This window comes from Pantherophis guttatus, chromosome 7 (assembly GCF_059756535.1).
Source record: "Pantherophis guttatus breed Tessera chromosome 7, ASM5975653v1, whole genome shotgun sequence".
In the NCBI taxonomy this organism is placed as follows: domain Eukaryota; kingdom Metazoa; phylum Chordata; class Lepidosauria; order Squamata; family Colubridae; genus Pantherophis; species Pantherophis guttatus.
The window spans coordinates 25438991-25458149 of NC_142069.1; the positions used below are offsets into that span (position 1 = coordinate 25438991).

At 34.8% G+C, this 19159-nt stretch overlaps 1 protein-coding gene across 1 annotated transcript in view; it reads left to right on the forward strand.

Annotated features, from left to right (window-relative positions):
• Positions 1 to 19159, forward strand: part of POLR3B (RNA polymerase III subunit B) — a 71872-nt gene that overhangs the window by 34187 nt on the left and 18526 nt on the right. Inside the window, exons 20-24 of the mRNA XM_034403612.3 lie at positions 2985 to 3194; positions 5988 to 6146; positions 6545 to 6662; positions 7125 to 7267; positions 18644 to 18747. Of these exons, the coding sequence (XP_034259503.2) occupies positions 2985 to 3194; positions 5988 to 6146; positions 6545 to 6662; positions 7125 to 7267; positions 18644 to 18747 (734 nt within the window). The remainder of the gene's footprint in view (positions 1 to 2984; positions 3195 to 5987; positions 6147 to 6544; positions 6663 to 7124; positions 7268 to 18643; positions 18748 to 19159) is intronic.

A 19159-nucleotide genomic window follows, 5' to 3' on the forward strand; every position in this document is an offset into this window, starting at 1 on the left:
AATTCATGGCTAAGAAATTCACATCATAGCTCTGTTGTACTTCCTACAAATGTTCAATTCAGCAGTGATTTCCCTGCTCTTTGCCACTTTTAAATAAGCATAAGAGAGGGTCACTTGTATATATATAAATATATATATACAATACAATATATACAATATATATATTGCTCCTGGAAGCACGAAGCCGAGAACACCAGCCTGAAGATGACGAATGAGACTTCGTCGAAACGTCGCCAAGACACTTCCAATTTTACGTGGGAAAAGACCCGAATAACGGCCCCTACAGCCCACATACATTGCAACTAATATGGACATATACCTGTTAATATACATTAAGACAGTGTAGAGCATTTGAATAGGTGCTTTGTAAACCATTTTGCCAAAAACTAAACATCTCCTTTTGAAGTTTTGAGGACACCCCCCTGGAATGAACATTCAGGGCTTCGAAGTCTTTTCCCATGAGTCTTTTGTCTCTGTGCCCATGTGGGCGCATAACTGCTTCACATAGCCAGCAGAAACATTGGCTGACCACAGGACTGCTGTGCACAAGGCTTTTGGGGAACGCAGCAGTCTCAGAATTGGATGACCAATGCTTGTTTGAGCTTGTGTGGCTCAAATGTATTGCACAACATTTATTTATACATTACACATTTGTGTAACACATGGATTCCCAGTTCTTCACCATGGCAAGCAAACTGTCACGTACCTACCATCTGTTATTTGCAAATTACATGTTGCTGTGTAGCTTTAGCCTGGCTTGTTCTCCATCTCCCAAAACAAATGCTTTATGAAGACATTTCACCGGTCCTTAAATAACACCTGCAGGGATTTTTTTCTGCAGCAACTGCAACCGATGGAAGAGAATCTTCTTGCCACCGTTCATTTATTTCAGTAAGGCTCTTCTCAGTGAACCTAAGTTGCCATTACAATTTGCTTAAAACATTAACTGTGAAATTCGGTTAGGGTGTCATTCCTGGTGGTCACATAAATTCAGTGAGTATAATATATAGCCAAATAATGCTGCTTCTCAGTTGATGGGGGAGGGGGAATAAAAGTATCTTAGATAATCTTTTTTTACATAGGCAAAACCCCTATGTAATACATATTCTTTCCCTTCAGCACATTAGAAACGTTTTAAAAATATTTTACACACCATCCCTTTTCTTTTAATTGCATCCTGTTTCTTTGTCATGCTTTCTTTTTTTCCAGGAGAATCTATTTTAGGACTATTAGCCTCAGAAGGTTTGGTTAGTTACCACACACAGTTAAGCAGGATCAGTGTGTACAGAAAGCCAATTCAGAATCTGTAGAGTTCTTTTGTACTTTTCTGTGTGAAGGTCTTTTTTTCTCATTTTGTTTTCAGTGTCATTTGCAATTCATTGTCTGTGTTTTCTGAGGTTGGTGTATTCAGCTGCTTTGACCCAGGGTCTTGCACATTTAGCTCCTTGGATACAATCCTCTGACGTTGCTGCTGACGATGGGAATACAAAAGCTGCTGAATATCTTTAGTAATTATTGTTAAAGGCTTTGTTTCTGTGTGCTACTGCAAGCACCTGAGGAATGAGCAAGGAGATAAAAGTACAGTTCTAAAGCTGAGATGTAATGGACTATTTTTTTAAAAAAACACCATATACACATTAAACATCTAGTTGTGTGCTGAATATTTGCTAATAGTGGCTAGACTGTTTTTTCCTTCTGAACATCTTCCCTTCTGTGCCTGTTGATGTGTGGGACTGTAGTTCCTATAATCACCAGCTGGCTATGGTAAAAGAAGTTATAATCCAAAACACCAGATTAAAAAAAAATACAGACGTAGACATAGTGCCTATAGGAAGCTCAATTCTTATAATCCTGGATTGGCTACAAATTAACTTCAGGCACATCTGCACAGTTTACATTTGGTGCTGTAACTTATGAGTTGGCTATTTTGAATCTGTCTGGACAGTGATTCATCACATCAAAATACGTTTGTTCTTTAAAAGTGTCAGCCCTCCCTTATGGTTGTCTCTGCCTGTCCCTCCCCACCCGCTGCCACTAACAGTCTTTGTATTGTCCTCTGGGAGATACATGTTCAAGTCCATTTAGTCACTTCCTGGGCTGTCAAGAATTTGGGATTATTGAGATAGTCTTTTGGCTCCCTGCCGAGAAGAAAGGACTTGTTACTCAGCATTGCCCCATTCTGATTATTTGAATACTTCCATTGCCTGAGAAATGTCTTCCTTGAGGCTTAGCAAAAATTAGGTGGATCCGTGGATCTTAAATAACACAGAGAGTACCAGATGAACTGAAATTCTGATGATATATGTTGGAAGGTATACAATGGGTATAAATAGAAATAAAATCATATTTCTAGATGGAAGATCACTTAAGTATTTTTTTTAATTGACTTTTCTTTCAACAAGTCTATGAGCAGCTTATCTGAATAATCAGATAGGTAATAATGAGGCTGAGATAATACTAATCATATTCCAGATACACAGGAATTACTTGCCTGTTTAGTACATCTTGTTTATCGATTTATGAGCCTCAAGAATTATTTCCTGCTCAAGGCTGTAAAAAGGAATCTCAATATTGTGGTCATTATATTTTGTACACTGAAACAATGGTTGTATTTATAACTAGATTACTCCTCAAAAGCATCTAGTAAAAAAACTATGATAGCAATTGCAATGTAACTCAAGAATAACTCAAAGACAAATTGATTCTTGAAATAAAATTTGTAGAGGCTCAAAACTGCTTGAAGCCTACACTGAGAACTTTCTACTATAATTTGCATTCTGTGTAAAAAGTGTGTGGGGAAAATTGGGTATTGCATATTTTCACTTAATTAGCTCTCAGCTAAAATGAACACCAAGGAAATAGATGGCATAAAATATTTGCTGCTATTTCTGTCGATTTCTCCACATTTTTGTAGCTAAGGTTGTAAATAGGTAGAATCAAGCATCTACCAAGTTTGCTTAAGAATTTTTTTTTTTTAATTGCAGGTACCATTGGCTACAATCAGAGGAATAGGATTGATACCCTTATGTATCTGTTAGCATATCCGCAAAGACCAATGGTTAAGACAAAAACAATAGAACTCATTGAGTTTGAAAAACTGCCGGCTGGACAAAATGCCACGGTTGCTGTGATGAGTTACAGTGGTTATGACATTGAGGATGCTCTGGTTTTAAACAAGGCTTCCTTAGACCGAGGTAGGAAGTCTCTGTTTAACATGATAGTTACATCTCTTGCTTCAGCTCAATATAAACAGTTCACATCTATGAATAAAGAAAAGTAATCACAATTTTGATGTTTAAATTGACAAACCATGATTCATTTTTAGGTGTATTTGTATAATACAGTATGTGAAAACTATGATTTGGTGTGATATCTAAATTGATAAACCACACTTGTGATATTTGAAATAATAGATCACATTAGCTGACATACCACATCACAAAAAACAACACTGAGCCGATGGAAAAAAAGCAGGTAGTTCAAAATCTGATTGTCTTGTATTTGTGTGGGCTCACTTTATGGGTAGAGTTTGAAATTCTGTTTTTAATATAATAACGCATTACAGTTACATCTCAACTGAACTCTTGTATAATAACTTTTCAAGAATGAGAGTGAATGAGAAATTACTGCTGAAAATGCTTCTTAAGGGGAGCTCCAGATTTACTATTGTAACAGAAAAAAACTAGCCATCTGACTTTTAAACATTTACATTTGGCTTAATCGTGCTTTACAAAATACTGCTTTTCCATTAATAATGAAAACCAGTAACATTTGAACCCTATAGACATTTCAGTAGAGATGAATACAGGGACAACAGTTGAGCTCAAATTTTCTGTTGCTAAGTGAGATAGATGAGTTTTGCCCCATCTTACGATGTTTCTTGCCACAGGTGTTAAGTGAATCACTGCAGTTATTAAATTAGTAACATCTTTGTTAAGTGAATCTGGTTTCTCTGTTGGCTTTGCTTGTCAGGAGGTCACAAAAGGGGATCCCATTTTACCGTAGGATACTGCAACAGTCATAAATTTGAGTCAGTTGCCAAGCATCTGAATTTTGATCGTGACCTATAGTCCTAAGTCAGGGGTGGGCAAATGTGGCTCTTTTACAACCTGTGAACTTCAACTTCAACAGGAGCCCTGGTAGCGCAGCAGACTAAAGCACTGTTATTAACATCAGCTGCCTGCAATTACTGCAAGTTCAAATCTCACCAGACTCAAGGTTGACTCAGCCTTCCATCCTTTCTAAGGTAGGTAAAATGAGGACCCAGATTGTGGGGGCAATAAACTGACTTTGTATAAATATACAAAAGTATGAAGACTATTGCTTAATGCATTGTAAGCCGCCCTGAGTCTTTGGAGAAGGGTGGCATATAAATCAATTTTTTTAAAAAAAACTCCCATTCAAACTCCCAATTCAACTGGGAGTTGAAGTCTACAGGTTGTAAAAGAGCCACATTTGCCCACCCCTGTCCTAAGTGAAAAATGGTCAGAAGTCACTTTTTTCAATGCGGTTGTAACTTCAAACAGTCACTAAATGGACTGTTCTAAATCAAGGACTACCTGTATTCCTTGAATACCATCAGGATTTTTTATGATGCTCCAAGAAAAATTACCGGTTAGTTGGCCCAAAAAAATTATTATTGTTAAATTGCATAGCAAATCAATGTGGTTAATAATAAATTTGCTACCCGTTTTTAAGAAAGGAAAAATGTTTGTGGTTTATCATTAGGCTGCAATGCCAATCAGGCACCTTCTCCCAAGGGCCTATTAAATCTTTTCCAGGAAAAGCATATTCAGTGCTTTTCAAAGGGTATTCCTTGCATTCACTTCAAACAAACTTGTCTGGATGTTACGCTTTTTAGTGTTGCCTCATCAATCATATTTAAAACACAGTTCCTCTGCTTGAGGCATAATATTGTGGGTGCCTGAGTTTACTTTGTGTGGTCAGACTGCTTGCGTACTGCAGTACATTCTACTACACTCGCCCATCCTTAAGAGCCCTTTTGCCAGTTGCCAGGCAGCACTAGTAGTATTGCTGGACATGTATCTTTGGCATTAATGTCTGCACACTTAATTTATTCTTTTTTGCCTAAAACAATAGCAGACATGATTTAAAGCAAAATGTTTTCTTTCTGGTAGACTAGTAACATTAGGGGGGAAATCAAATACTTTCCCGAATTACGTCGTACGGCCAAACGATACAGATACACTACGCATCACTTCAACAGAAAAAACACTTTTCGTTTATGAAATAACGTTTATGAAAAAGCATTCTTCCAAATTTAGGAATTATTAAGCCAGTGAAGGCTAAGGAAAGAAATGCAGCACTTTTATATGCTTTTATTTTGGAATCTTGCAGCCGAAAATTATTAAGGGTAATTAATGTTTTGGGTTTGATTTTTTTTTACAAAATAGTCCAGATCATTCTTTAGTTAAATTGTGGTCTTTTTAAACAAATTTGGGAATCAGTTACATTTTATTATTCTTTAAACCTGTTAAATTACATAAGATAGTTTGTTCTAAAATGTAGATGTTTTACTCTAAAAACTGTAATGTTGTTCTTTCAGAAATATACATGTCATTTAATTCTCCAGTTATAACAAATCCTTATTTTTAGCTCTTTTGAAATGTAGCTATAACTAAGTTTTTGAAGTTACAATTTTAATGAAAGGTTATAAATGTCTTGTGACACCTTGAATTTGCTATTATGACATAATAGTTCATTGTCATAAGTCACTGCATTTCTAACAATACATTTTGGTTCATGCCGTATTAAAATCAGTATGAAATCAGTATAATTGAATAGCTTGAAAAGAGTCCATTGGACTGCAGCCATATTAAGTGCGTTGTTTCATAAACAACTTTCCAAGCAACTGTTTTCTGTACTATGGATTTGTGCAGTATATTTAAAACATAGTCATGGATGTTTGATTTTCATTTTAGATAACCCTAATAGTAGTTTTGATTGATATATTTGTTTTCTTTGAGGCTTTGGAAGGTGCCTTGTATACAAAAATGCTAAGTGTACTCTCAAGCGTTACACAAATCAAACATTTGATAAAGTAATGGGGCCCATGCTGGATGCGGGAACACGCAAACCAATTTGGCGGCATGAAATTTTAGATGCTGATGGTATTTGCTCTCCAGGTATACATTGTTTTCTTTATTATAAGCATTATTAGTTTGAACTTCTGTTTTTGTTCATTTGCTATTGTTAAACTCAATCCCAAATCTGTAGCCTTTGTGACCTGATTCAATGGAAAGCTTTTTTGTTGTTGTTATTGTTTAATTATGTACATTCATGGAATATACTGGATGGTTTAGCAACCTCTCAAAAATCAGGCCCTCATTTTTCAGTGTTTTGCTGCCAAATTTTGGTGACATGATCTTGGTTGACTCCAAGGAGCGTAAATAAGGCACTTGGATGAGGCCTAGGGTCTCAGGTTATAACACAGCCCCCCCCCCCCCCGCCCCTTTCACCATTTGAGGATAATGAAAATAATTCAAACAGGGCGTAAACATATTATTTCCTCATATACTTACAGGTGAAAAAGTAGAAAACAAGCAAGTGCTTGTGAATAAATCGATGCCCACGGTGACCCAAACTCCTCTGGAAGGGAGCAGCGTATCACAGCAATCGCAATATAAAGATGTGCCAGTAATGTATGACATGCTACCTTATTTTATTTTTTAAAAGCAACAGAAAACAAAGAGCCAGTAGAAAATGCTTAGTTCTGGAAAAGAAAATAGAAATTGGTCATGTCAGGCATACTACCGTAGTTAGTAAAAGGGTTCATATGTTTAGTTTTCTTGATAATGTCACATTATATATATTATAAAGAAGTTGGATTTCAATTTGTTTCAGTCTTTTGTAATATCCAAGTTCCTCATGTTCATTCTTAAACTAAATGGGCAAAGAAACTTTTCTTCATTTACCATTCCTATTGTTATTGAGTTGCTATAGCTGTTTTGCAGTTGGTTTCACTATTGAAACTTTGCATGAAGCAGCAAAATTGTCGTTTGGAGTTGAAATTTGTAAACTTGTTTTGCAGATGTCTAGTATTAATTAAACTCAGCTGCCTTTCTTTTTCTTGAATTAAACTATGTACATTTTCTGTTCATTAGTTACAAAGGTGCAACTGATTCGTACATTGAAAAGGTCATGATATCTTCCAATGCAGAAGATGCTTTTTTAATCAAAATATTGCTGAGGCAAACTAGGCGCCCAGAAATTGGAGACAAGTTTAGCAGTCGTCATGGGCAAAAAGGTACATTTTACTATGTTTGAATGGTTTCAATTTCTAGATGTTCTTGGCATAACAGCAGAGCAGAGTAAGTAAAATAAGATAATTATAATAAAATAAGATAATTATTATAAGTGCCCAGATTGGATTCAACTAGAATTTTAATCTTCTGCCTCTGGAAAGAGTAAAACCAGTTGCATAAATGCTGCTCTGCTGCTTTAGAAGTTTAAAACTGAATGGTTGCTGCTCTCCTGTGAAAAAAATGCAATATAATGCAAGTTACTATATTTTGAAATGAATGGGTAATTCTGCAAATAAATTCACATGCGGTCATTAAAAATATTTGTGTCTTTTTCCTCTATTCAGTAATATATGATGGAGGCATGAAAAACCACTAACAAAAACTATAACTCTAATAGTTAATTAGGTGTATTTGAAAAAATGTGAAATACGATCAAATTTATAATTACCTGTCAATGTTAGATTAGCTTCTTTAAGTGTCTGTGTCTGTCTGTCTACCTACCTATCTACCCTATTCATATTCATATTCATATTCTTTGCAAGTAGGAAAATTCTAAAGTAGAAAGAACTCACTGTCCATACACAACTGGCCAGAACTATTCTATTCAGTTTTTATTGTTGATGTATACCCAATTGAGATGGATACAGTGTTGCTTGATTACTTTAACCAGATATAATCATCTTTGTCCCCAAATATTATAGACAATAGTTTTCACAATATAATAGCAGAGACTTGTAAAGTAGACAGCACCATATTGCTATCCCTGCCTTAAAGAGTTATTGGACTGAGAAAAAATTAACTCCATTAACTCAACTCAGTGCTTCCCTAAATTCTGGTACATTGCTCCATTGGAAGGTAAGCAGCAAGAGTTACGAACTATCTGCTCAGTAACTTCATTTAATATCAGTCAGCATCTCTCAATGTAGCTTGCAAAGATAAAATGCAATAAAATACTAATAATTAAATCAGAATAGGGGCGATAAATAGTGGAAGATGGGCAAGTGGAGGAAATTGACATGCTGCTGTGATTGTAAATGCTAGCATACTATAAAGTGCCTGAATTTTGATCAGGCACTTCGGGTGTGATGCAATAACCATAATTTTAGGCACAAGTTGTAAGTCTATTTTTTTCAGCACCATCCTAACTTTAACTGGTCAGAAATAAATTGTCATAAGTGAAGGACTCCCTATAAAGATCACTACTGAACAAGGATTGGATTTTTTTATTTTTCCCCATTGTGTTTAGATATCAGGCAGATAGGCCCTGAAGACTTTTTTATTTCAGCAAGCCAGGCTGGGTTAAAAATCTTTTAATTGGGGAATTTTATGGGTAAGCGGTTTTAAATTGGGGAAGCCAAAGATAAATTTAATTTTGTTTTAATGTATTTTAATATTTGTATTGTGTGTTTTTAATTTTGGCTGTTCACCGCCCCGAGTCCTTCGGGAGAGGGGGCGGTATAAAAATTTAAAAAATAAAATAAAATAAATAAATAAATAGTTGAAGGCAGATTGAGCAATGATCCTATAAGTGCTTTAAGAACTTTGGTTTGTGCATAAACATGTTCATGTACAATGAACCATCCATATACAATGAAACGTGTGCAGCCAGAAGTGGAGAAGTCTTCAGTGCTTTTCATAAAGAAATCTTGAGTTTGACATGGTTTCCAGGCACTTTCAGGATCCTCAATATTTCACATATTATTTTCAGTGCAATTGAAATTGTGTACTTGCATATCTTAATCATAGACCCATGGAAATAGCATTAATAAGCTATATCTAGGTTTATGACTCTTAGTTCTTGAGCAATAAATTTCCACAGCCTATCCCTTCAATTTACTTGTTTGGGTTCTTCCAACTTGGATAGGTCAAAGTTGTTGACAAAGAATGGCAACAAAATGTAAATTCCTGCCAATTAAATCAGTTGTCCTCAGAAAATAACTAATCTTTCTTTTTCTATCAGGACATAGAGGTTCTTTAACTTCTTCCTTCCTGTGCTTTTTCAGCTGATTTTTAGTTTTTGTGTGTTGATAACAATCTCCACAATTCAGGAAGTGCTATACATGAACTGAATACATGTTGAAATGTACCTCTAAAAAAAACAGCAACTAAATTCTGACTACAATTTATAGAGTGCTTTGAGAAATATGTTGCCTATAGTTAGAAAGTTGGAACAATTTTACACTGGATAAGTCAAAATGTGTAAGTTCTAAACTTTGGAATTTAAGACTTATGCAATCTTCGACATTTCACAAGGTCATCCTATTAGTGTAACAAGTATTTTAGTGAATATTAATGTCTAGATATATAAGTGGCTTGATTAACTTAAATTTTCATTAGTGTTATCCAGATAATTTGGGGAAAGCAGAAGGCCTTTCCCAAGTGGTCACCTATGACCATTGTTTCTCAACTTTGGCAATTTTAACTTTCAGAATTCCCCCTAGCCAGCACACCTTAAAATTATTACGATTGGGAAAAAACTATTGATCCCAGATTTGTCAGATGATTTGGGACTGCAACTCCCAGTAATCCCAGCCAGCATATCTAAAGGAGTTAACAACCCAACACATTTCTGGAAAAATATTGGCATAGGAGAACAATTTGGTAGACATCATACTTATTTTTTTTCCCCAAATCACCCAAATTTGAATCATTCTTAGTTCCAGACAAGACTGAGAGATAATTTCAGGCTTTCATATTTCTTGCATCTCTATATTTCCGGACTTTCTTTTCCTTCTGCAGTGAATCCCAGTGAAAGGGAAAAGTTAGAGTCCTTTGATGTGAAAAAGCAATTTATCACTTCTCTGAAAGACCGGTCTCAGTCTCTCATGTGAAAAAGGATTAACACGACTGACAAAGGTCGTGCAAATCACAGAACTAAACAGTAGTGCTGAGCAGTATTCTTCAAGTGGAAGAACTGTATTTAAACAATGAGGATAGGAATGGCAAACAGAACCTGTTTTAATAGCCAAAGATCCCAGATAAAGGCTTAAACCTTTCTTGAGTATCCACAATAAAAATACTTCTAGAAACAAGGAAATGATTTTACATTCATTGATATTATATTTATGAAAACACTCTGTTGCAAAATGATGTGTTTATTGTGCAGAATATCTTTTATTTGCAATATTGATTACCTCTTACTATTAATAAATAATGTAAAAACACATTTATAAATTAACTTTAAGGCCTGGTCTGGCACAGACATTTTTCTTAAATCTATATGGGTTTTTTTCCTTGAATCGGACAACTCTAAATACCTCTTAAATATTTGTCTTGAATGTTTTTTATATTCCTTTTCAACCAAGATTCCCAAAACAGTTTAAATAAAACAAGCCAATTAACACACTCCTGCAAATGCTTCATTTAAATTAATGCTTTACTATGTTTCTCCCAGATAAATGCATAAAGAGTGCATCCTAAAAAAAGAAAAAAGAAAACTGGGCTTCAAATGCCATTAGAAGCATACATCAAGTGATAGACAAAATCAAGCTCGATCTGAACTAGTAAAAATCATGCCGGTTGATTATTATCATAAATGTTCTAATAAATGCAGTTTTCTATAAACAATATCAGAAGGCACCACTATCAGTCGCTGGCATTTAATAGTCAGCCACTCTATATTCTATAAAATGTTGATTTAATCTAATATGGATTCTTTATCCTTGTGGCATGTGCAGGTTTCTTGTTTAAAAGATTGCAATTATACTTCATAAACAAAATACTACAAAGAGCCATGTTGGATTAAATCAATCTTTATAAGGTAGCAGCCTGTTTTCAAAATAATGAGGGGCTGGAAATACATGAGTATAAGTATGCAGTATACACACTATTACCCATACGGTCTCTGACATTACAGTTAACATATACTAATGCTGACAAGAAGCTACTAATAGCCTTACCTTCCCTGATTTACTTTAATCTATACTGGTAGACGTAATTACATCTTTCATAGATAACATATTTCAAAGTTTAACAATGCATGCAAGTGAGGAAAATGTTTTAACTACATTCACAGAAAGATGCAATTCTAATTTGGTTGTTCGATACCCAAGATCATTCCAAGATCTTGAATCAGGTTACATTTCATAAAGGCCTTACAAAATCATACTGAATTAATATGTAACCTAATATTCATTCTTTCTTTTTAATTTACTCTTTGCCAGTTTAAAGCCAGTCCACATTTTTTTTAAAAAAAAGCACCCAAACCTCCAAGCTTTTTGTCATATTTTCTTTAACAAGGTATTTAACTTACTATTCTAACATCAAATGAGCATTTTGACTAAAGAAACAAACAGGTAACCTTCTGACCCTTTTCAATAATAATCCCCCCTTTTCCCCTTCCTACAATGTATTTTAGGATAAAAAAGTCCTTTTTTTGCTTACATTCTAAAACCATTTTTTTCTGAAGGATCATGATTAAGTTCCCTATGTGTATTTTTCAGAGTACCTCTTTACGTACAGTAGTAACTGCATCTAGGAGCATTGTAAAATTTTCAGTTAATCAGTTCTTTTTGCCCTTTAGACTATGCAAATTTATCACATCAGGCCATTCAGCAGTTCATGGGAAACCAAACTATAAGAGGTATTGTCTTTTAGCGCCTCATCTAACTTGGAATGGTTTTAATAAAGAGGCTAATCAAGTTGCTTATGTATTTTTATTGGTTAAAATTTGTTCTCTTTATCTAAAATCTGCCCAATGAGATGACGGAACTGCAAATTATTCACTATTGGAAAATCAATTGTTGTCTGTTAGGGAAATTTATTCATTTTGGCATAAAGTTTCCACTACCTGGAAAACCATTGGTTTCTGAGGGATTTTCCCCCACCCAAGAATAGCAATTAACTGGATTCCATAAATATACCTGTATTGTTCTAAATTAATGGAAGTAAAAAAGGGAGACTAGCTATGAAGATTATTGCTGCAACATTTTAAGAACAGAATAGTGTAAGATGCAGTGTAAATTCTATGTAATAAAAGATCTTCTGTTGAACATGGTACATAAAGTTTTTAAATTACACTAAATGTCTAGAAGATACTGTCCTATCCTAATGGCAAGTTCTATTTTTAATCTTTTCAGTAGAAACTGATAATACTGCAGCTGTGGCTTCTGATCTTTTAATTGTGGCCTGGCCTACATTCTTTATACTGTGGGGCTTAATCGGGGTTTAAATGTCATAGGATTATTTGTCTTTCTGAATTTTAAGTGCTTTACTATTTAGTTCCATGGGTATCAGTTTGTTCTTGCGGCCTTTTTGCATGGTCACAGAGTAGTACAGATTTTAACAGCTAAAAAAGAAACGTTATAAATATTAACTAATTTTGGATTTTGCACATGAGAAAAATTGCAAACCTTTTGCAGAACATCAGAATATTTAGGCTTGAAAAACTAGAACTTCAGTATCCCAAACCAGACTTTGAATTAACAACTCTGCATGAGTAGTCATGTGCAGCTTTTCTGATGTAGAACAGAAAAGGTATTTGAGAATAGGGTCAATATTCGCTGCACCTTTCTTTAAAAAGAACTACTTTTTCCCATTAACTACATATTCCAATAAAATGTACCTTTGAGATATGGAGGGGATGTCAGAGTATGACATGATGGTGGCACCTTAGTGCCATCTCTTGAAATTTACACATATGTTCCTACATGAAAGTGTGGCTACTGTGTGAGACCAGGAAAAGAGATGGTTAAGTTAAGTTACATCACCTTTGAAAACATCTCTTCTGCATTGGATCTGAAGAGCAGCACATTTCAATATAGGAGATTGTTTAATGTAGCCATTATCCTAGCCACAGGCATATTCACCAATGTCAGTTCAGAAGTTCCAAGACTAATGATTGTCCTTGATTTAAAAAACTTTCCCCTATGAGTCAGGGTAACGTTTCATATCTCTGTGAGTTACTATTTAATTGCACAAAATCATCCTTTTATTATTATTATTTTATTTTATTTTTTTAATTTATTTTAAAAAGAAATTAACATACATAACATACATAACATACATGAATCATAATATATAATATATAGCAATATACAGAATACAAACAAACAACAAGTGCTCCCCCACCCCTCGGGATCATTCTTGCTTCCAGAATCTTAAAGTTTCTTCTGGCGGTGGTATCCCTCTTCCTCCAGAAAACACATATGTTAGGAACTGTTTCCAAATTCCATTAAAATCGTTTACCTTCATTATACCCCTCCTTACTTTAATATTGCAGGTCAATTTATCATTTATGGCAATATCCCATACCTCCTTATACCATTCTTCCAAATTATAAACACCTTGTATCTTCCAATTCCTAGAAATCATTAGCCTTGCTGCGGTCAACAAATTTATTATCAATTCTTTAGTCTCTTTTTCACATTTTATATCTTCCAATAGTGAGAGTAATGCTACCTTTGGTGCCTCTTCTACCTTTATTCCTACAATTTCTTCTATCTCCTTAAATACCATCTTCCACAATTTTTACACTCCCACCACATATGTAAATACGTTCCTTTTTCCCCACAACCTCTCCAAAAGTTATTTGAATAATGCTGATTTATATTACTTAATCTAACCGGAGTTAAGTACCACCTCCATACCATTTTGTAGTAATTCTCTTTTATTCTTACTGACACGTTTCTCAATACTCTTTGTTGCCAAATTCTATCCCAACTCTGTTGCCCTATTTGTATCTTCAAATCAGTTTCCCATACCATCTTTCCTAAATTTCCCCTCTCCTCTTCCTCCAACAATATTCCGCTCATTAGATTCCGCTCATTAAGCCTTTTATCCCTTTATTTTCTTCCTTTACAGTTTGATTTTTTTCAATTAATTCCTCAAACCTCATTAACTCTCTACACTCTCCATTTTCTCTTATCCAGTTTTTAGACCATTGTTCCACTTGGCTATAATTTAACCAAGACAACCGTTTCCCTCCTAGAACCTCTTCCAATTCCCCACATGTCCTCATTCCTCCTAACCATTCCCTTAATTTCATTTTATTTTTCTCTTTTAAAATTTCATTCACTTTATTCTTCAAATTCCCTGGGAACTTTTCCAAAATTACTACTGGTGATAATGGAGAGTTCTTCGGAAGCAGCCTCCCTTTATATTTACTCCAAATTTCCCAATGAAACTTCAGAAGAGGATTGCTTATGCTCTCAGCCCATTTCTTACCACCTTCCATAAAAAATATATTTTCCAACTTCCATTCTAATTTGGTTTTAATTTTAGATTTATCTTCCAGCCATTCCAATTCCCCTATTCCTAAAATTGCCTCTATAACATGTCTAAGCCTGTTAGCGACATAATATAATTTAATATTTGGGAGTCCTAAACTCCCTTTTTTTTGGCTTAGATACCACTTATTTTTATTTATCCTTGCTTTCTTATTCCCGTTACAATAGTTGTTCAGTATATTCTGCCAACTCTTTAACTTTAATTCTGATATTTTTATTGGTAGCATCCTAAAAGCAAAATTGATCTTTGCTAAAATCTTCATTTTTACTAAGGCAATTCCGCCAAACCATAATAAATTCAACCTTTTATATTTATTCAAACTTTCCAAAATCTCTTTCTTTAAGCTGCCTAAATTTTCCTTTTCTAACTCCTCCAAATTTTTTGTAATTCTAACTCCCAGGTATTTAATACGATCTTTAATTCTCATTTCGCTTTGCCTCCCTTCCCAATCCTTCTCTTCCCTATTAGTGTAATTAAACAGCATCAACTCAGTTTTTGACCAATTTATTCTTAATCCAGTTATTTCTTCAAATTCTTTTAGATGCCATCCAATTCTTTCCATCTTATCCACTATATTCTTAACTGTTAACAATGTATCATCAGCAAACATATTTAGTTTTAGTTTACCTATCCCTTCTATTTCCCCGTCATCTCTTAATGCATTGGCCAAAATCATCCTTGAGAGTAATAAAAAGGACAAATGAAGAACCTTCTTCATAAAAAAAATGTCAAAATACTCTAAATTTAAAAATGTGTTTCAGATTTTGCTGTTTTGTATTAATAGTCAAATAACCAGTTCTGTTTTTCATCAATTCTCCTCTGTTGAAATAGTTGGAATTGGGGCAAATATTCATAAAGTATATTATACGAAGACTTATTTGTCAAAACATAGATCTTAATTCTGTGCTCCTGGAAAAAAGTAGGTACCTTCATCAGAAATCAGGGGCATGCAAAATACATAGAATCTATTGATATGGTACTGTAGTCTATAATGAGCATTATATTGAAATAGAAATCTGGTGTACCTTCATATAAATCCGATTTTCTTTTTTAAGTATAATTGATAGTATGCATATGTGCTTAAAATTACCGTATATGAGTATAAGCCGAGTTTTTCAGCACATTTCTTATGCTGAAAAAGCCCCCCTCGGCTGATACTCGAGGGAGAGTCCCTCTTATCTGTTCTCCAGTGCAGTGTGGGTCTCTCCCGCTCATCTGCGGGCGCCTGCAGCCTCTGTGGGTGGTCCGATAACTGCTGGTCAGATGAATGTCGGATGCGGTTGCTCTTCTTCTCCCGCTCTTCTCCAGGGCTGTGACCAATGATGTAGCCTTTACAGTCTTACCCGTGCTTGGTCACACCCCCTTGCTCCGCCCAAGCATTGCTGAATACAAGTACCGGTATATATCTGGTCTTGGATATACAGTACGTTTATTTAGGATTTTAACTCTTGTGTTTTAGCTTGGTTGCTGATTGAGCTAAGTTTTTTGTACTTTTAAAGTTACTGTTGATACCATATTGTTTTTGTTGACCCTTTTTTCCCACCCTAGGCTTATACTCGAGTCAATAAGTTTTCCCAGTTTTTTGTGGTAAAATTAGGTGTCTCGCTTATATTCGGGTCGGCTTATACTCAAGTATATACGGGGTACATGCCATTGGTTTTGAAAAAAATTTTACTTCCAAAACACTGAAAGGTAGTGTTGCAATCTATATATGTAGTGGAATAATTCTTTAAACATTCATATGCATCGAGTAGTTTTTGTGTCTCAACAACTTTGACTTTTGTTGTAGAATTTAAAAAGGACTTATTATTTTGCTATATTACAAAGCCTTTAATATAAAGTAACAGGTAAACCCGGTAGTTTAAACTAACATTTTAACTTAATAATGAAGCAAATATATTCTTAGACTGAAAAAAATATTGTTAGCATTCTAGAGACAAAAAAGTAGAAGTGCTGTTGCTCAATTCTTTAAAAATGTGTATGTTTTGTTATGTTTCAATGGATCAGCTTTTTAGAGTTTGATTAGAATTAAGAATTTTACCTTACTTCTAAAAATAAGAACTTTTAAAGATGTCTTGTGAAAGTAGTGGTTTCTCCCCCCCTCCCCTTCGCGAGTCTTTCTAAATATTTTGTTTTAACGTCTAATCTCATTATGCTTTCTTTGTGTTTAACTTGTATTAAAATCTGTCAGCTATGACTGGTCTCATAAGCACAGTCAGCGGACCAGAATAAGTTAATTATTTACTTGTGTCACTAGTGCTCTTCATCTAATGAAATGCACAGCTGTGTTAGATCTGCAGTTGGACGTCTCGATTCCATTGTTATACAAGTCAGCAAAGGGTAGAAGCTGCTATGATGGAGAGGCCTCTGTTCTTTCTGCTGTTCTGCCTTTCTGTGTCGATTTCATGGATCTTTTATCATTCACTTTCACACAAAACAAACAACACAGTGGCTGTCTGCTATGGGAACCGTCTTGGCATATAAAAGGGTTTCAGTGCCTGAAGTAATTTTAAGTTAGCCCAGATTTAATTTTTGCCTTATAGGTGCCCTTTCAGCAGAATAACACCAAGCGGGGTCCTAGAGGAGGGAAATGTGTAGATTTGACCAAAGCTGACCAATCTATGTGTTTAAAAAAATAAAACAGTGAGTGTGCGAAGCAGGTGTTCAATACTTGATGTATATAAGAACCAATTATCTTGGTAAACATCCCCTGTATCTGTATCTGTATTTGTGTGTGTGTGTGTGTGTAATATTTTGTATGTTTGCTAGGAAATAGCTAGTTTCCTATCATCGACTACATGCATTTTCCTCATGGCCAGTCATTTTTACACATTAACCATTTATCTATTTGTACCTCATGGTAGCTCAGTTGCTCCTTTTGAAATGTGGGTTTTAACTGTTTTTGACAATTTGATTTTATCAAATTAAAGTGTGAATCACTAATTATGAATTACATTGCATAGACTGCATAGACAGGTTAAGGTATTGGAAAAGAACTGGATGACCTTGGTTCCATGTTCACTCTTAAGCATGGAAGCTCACTGGGTGTCTAAAGCCAGTCTCTGGTCTCTATTGGGAGGTTTAAAATGAAGGAAAATAATCATTTAAACTGCCTTGAGGAAGAAAGACAGGCTACCAATCTAACCACTAAATATTTTTTTTAAAAAATCTTGTTTCGCTATGTTTTCCCTACTCCCTGTGAGCTTAGTTTCTCGGTTTATGAGGAACCCCCTCATAAACCCTGAGCAAGCCCCTAGATCACTATGCTATCCTTCTTTCCCTTCAAAAGTAAGGCAGTTAGTTGACTAAATTATTTTTAATCAGCTCATTATGACTAAGTTTTCTCTAGGTTAAGAATTCATCTGCATAAGAATATTTTTGTAGGAAATGTTTTAACACTATTTTCTAACATAAAACTTTTCATCCAGTAATTCTTCATTCAAGATAGGAATTGGACTACATAAAAACATAATACAGTGGTGGCCAAAATTGTGGAAACCTTTTGGGGAAAAGTGTACTTTCTAAAACTAGCTAATAACACCACATTTATTTTGGAGTAGTACCATAAAATTATATATCAATGGAAGGATAATTTAATCAAGAATGTAATGCAATAACTTTTATGAAGGATTTGCTATTAGAATAGCAGTTACAGTATAAAGAAGGAAAGTGAAACATGTAGAAAAAACAAGATATACAAAAATTATCACCATAGAAACAACGAGATATATAAAAATTATCACGTCAGTTAATTCTTAGTTGGGTAACCTTTAGCATGAATTACGGCCTTACAACGTCTTCCCATGGAGTGAACCAACTCTTTTAGTTCTGCAGCTGTTATAATGTGAAACCAAGATTGAATGATTGCTTCTATTAACTGGGTTTTATTGTTGGACCGCTTCTGACAAGTTTCTTTAGCCGACTCCATAGATTTTCAATTGGGTTAAGGTCTGGGCTATTCCCAGGCCATTCATCAGTAGAATATGATTATCTTGAAACTCCAAAAAAAAAGTGGTGTTATTAGCCATCAAACCTCAAAAATACACTTTTCCCAAAAGGTTTCCACAATTTTGGCCGCTACTGTATATGCCATTGATCTAATGTACAGTATGAATTCTTTGCTTTTCTTTGAAAGATGTACTCTGTTCTAGGAGTCTGCGGACTGATTGTACCTCAGGAAGACATGCCATTTTGTGATTCAGGAATCTGCCCTGATATCATTATGAATCCCCATGGCTTCCCGTCACGTATGACGGTATGTAACAGCATACATTTATAACTGCATTTCATTTTAATGGATTTTTTTTAATGCTAAGATTTTATCTTTTTTAATAGATTTCTCTATTGGCAATGTCAATTCCCATATTCTACATTATTCTTCATAGGGTAGAACAAAAGTGCGGTCCATTACGTATCTTGAAAGCCTTTTCTCTTCGCTGAAAGAAACTTGGTTTGCCCAATAATACTTCCCAGGTCTATGCTTATCTACTGGGGACTTTATATTCATTATTTATCAGTAATGTGTATCTTCATAAAACAGTGGGAAGCTGCTTTAGTGGAAGAATCTGGTAAAAATGAATCTGTCCTTCTCTTAGTTACTGCCAGCATGATCCAACATAAATGTGTTGGACTCTGCATTACGTCGCCTTTGTTAATTGTTTTCTACC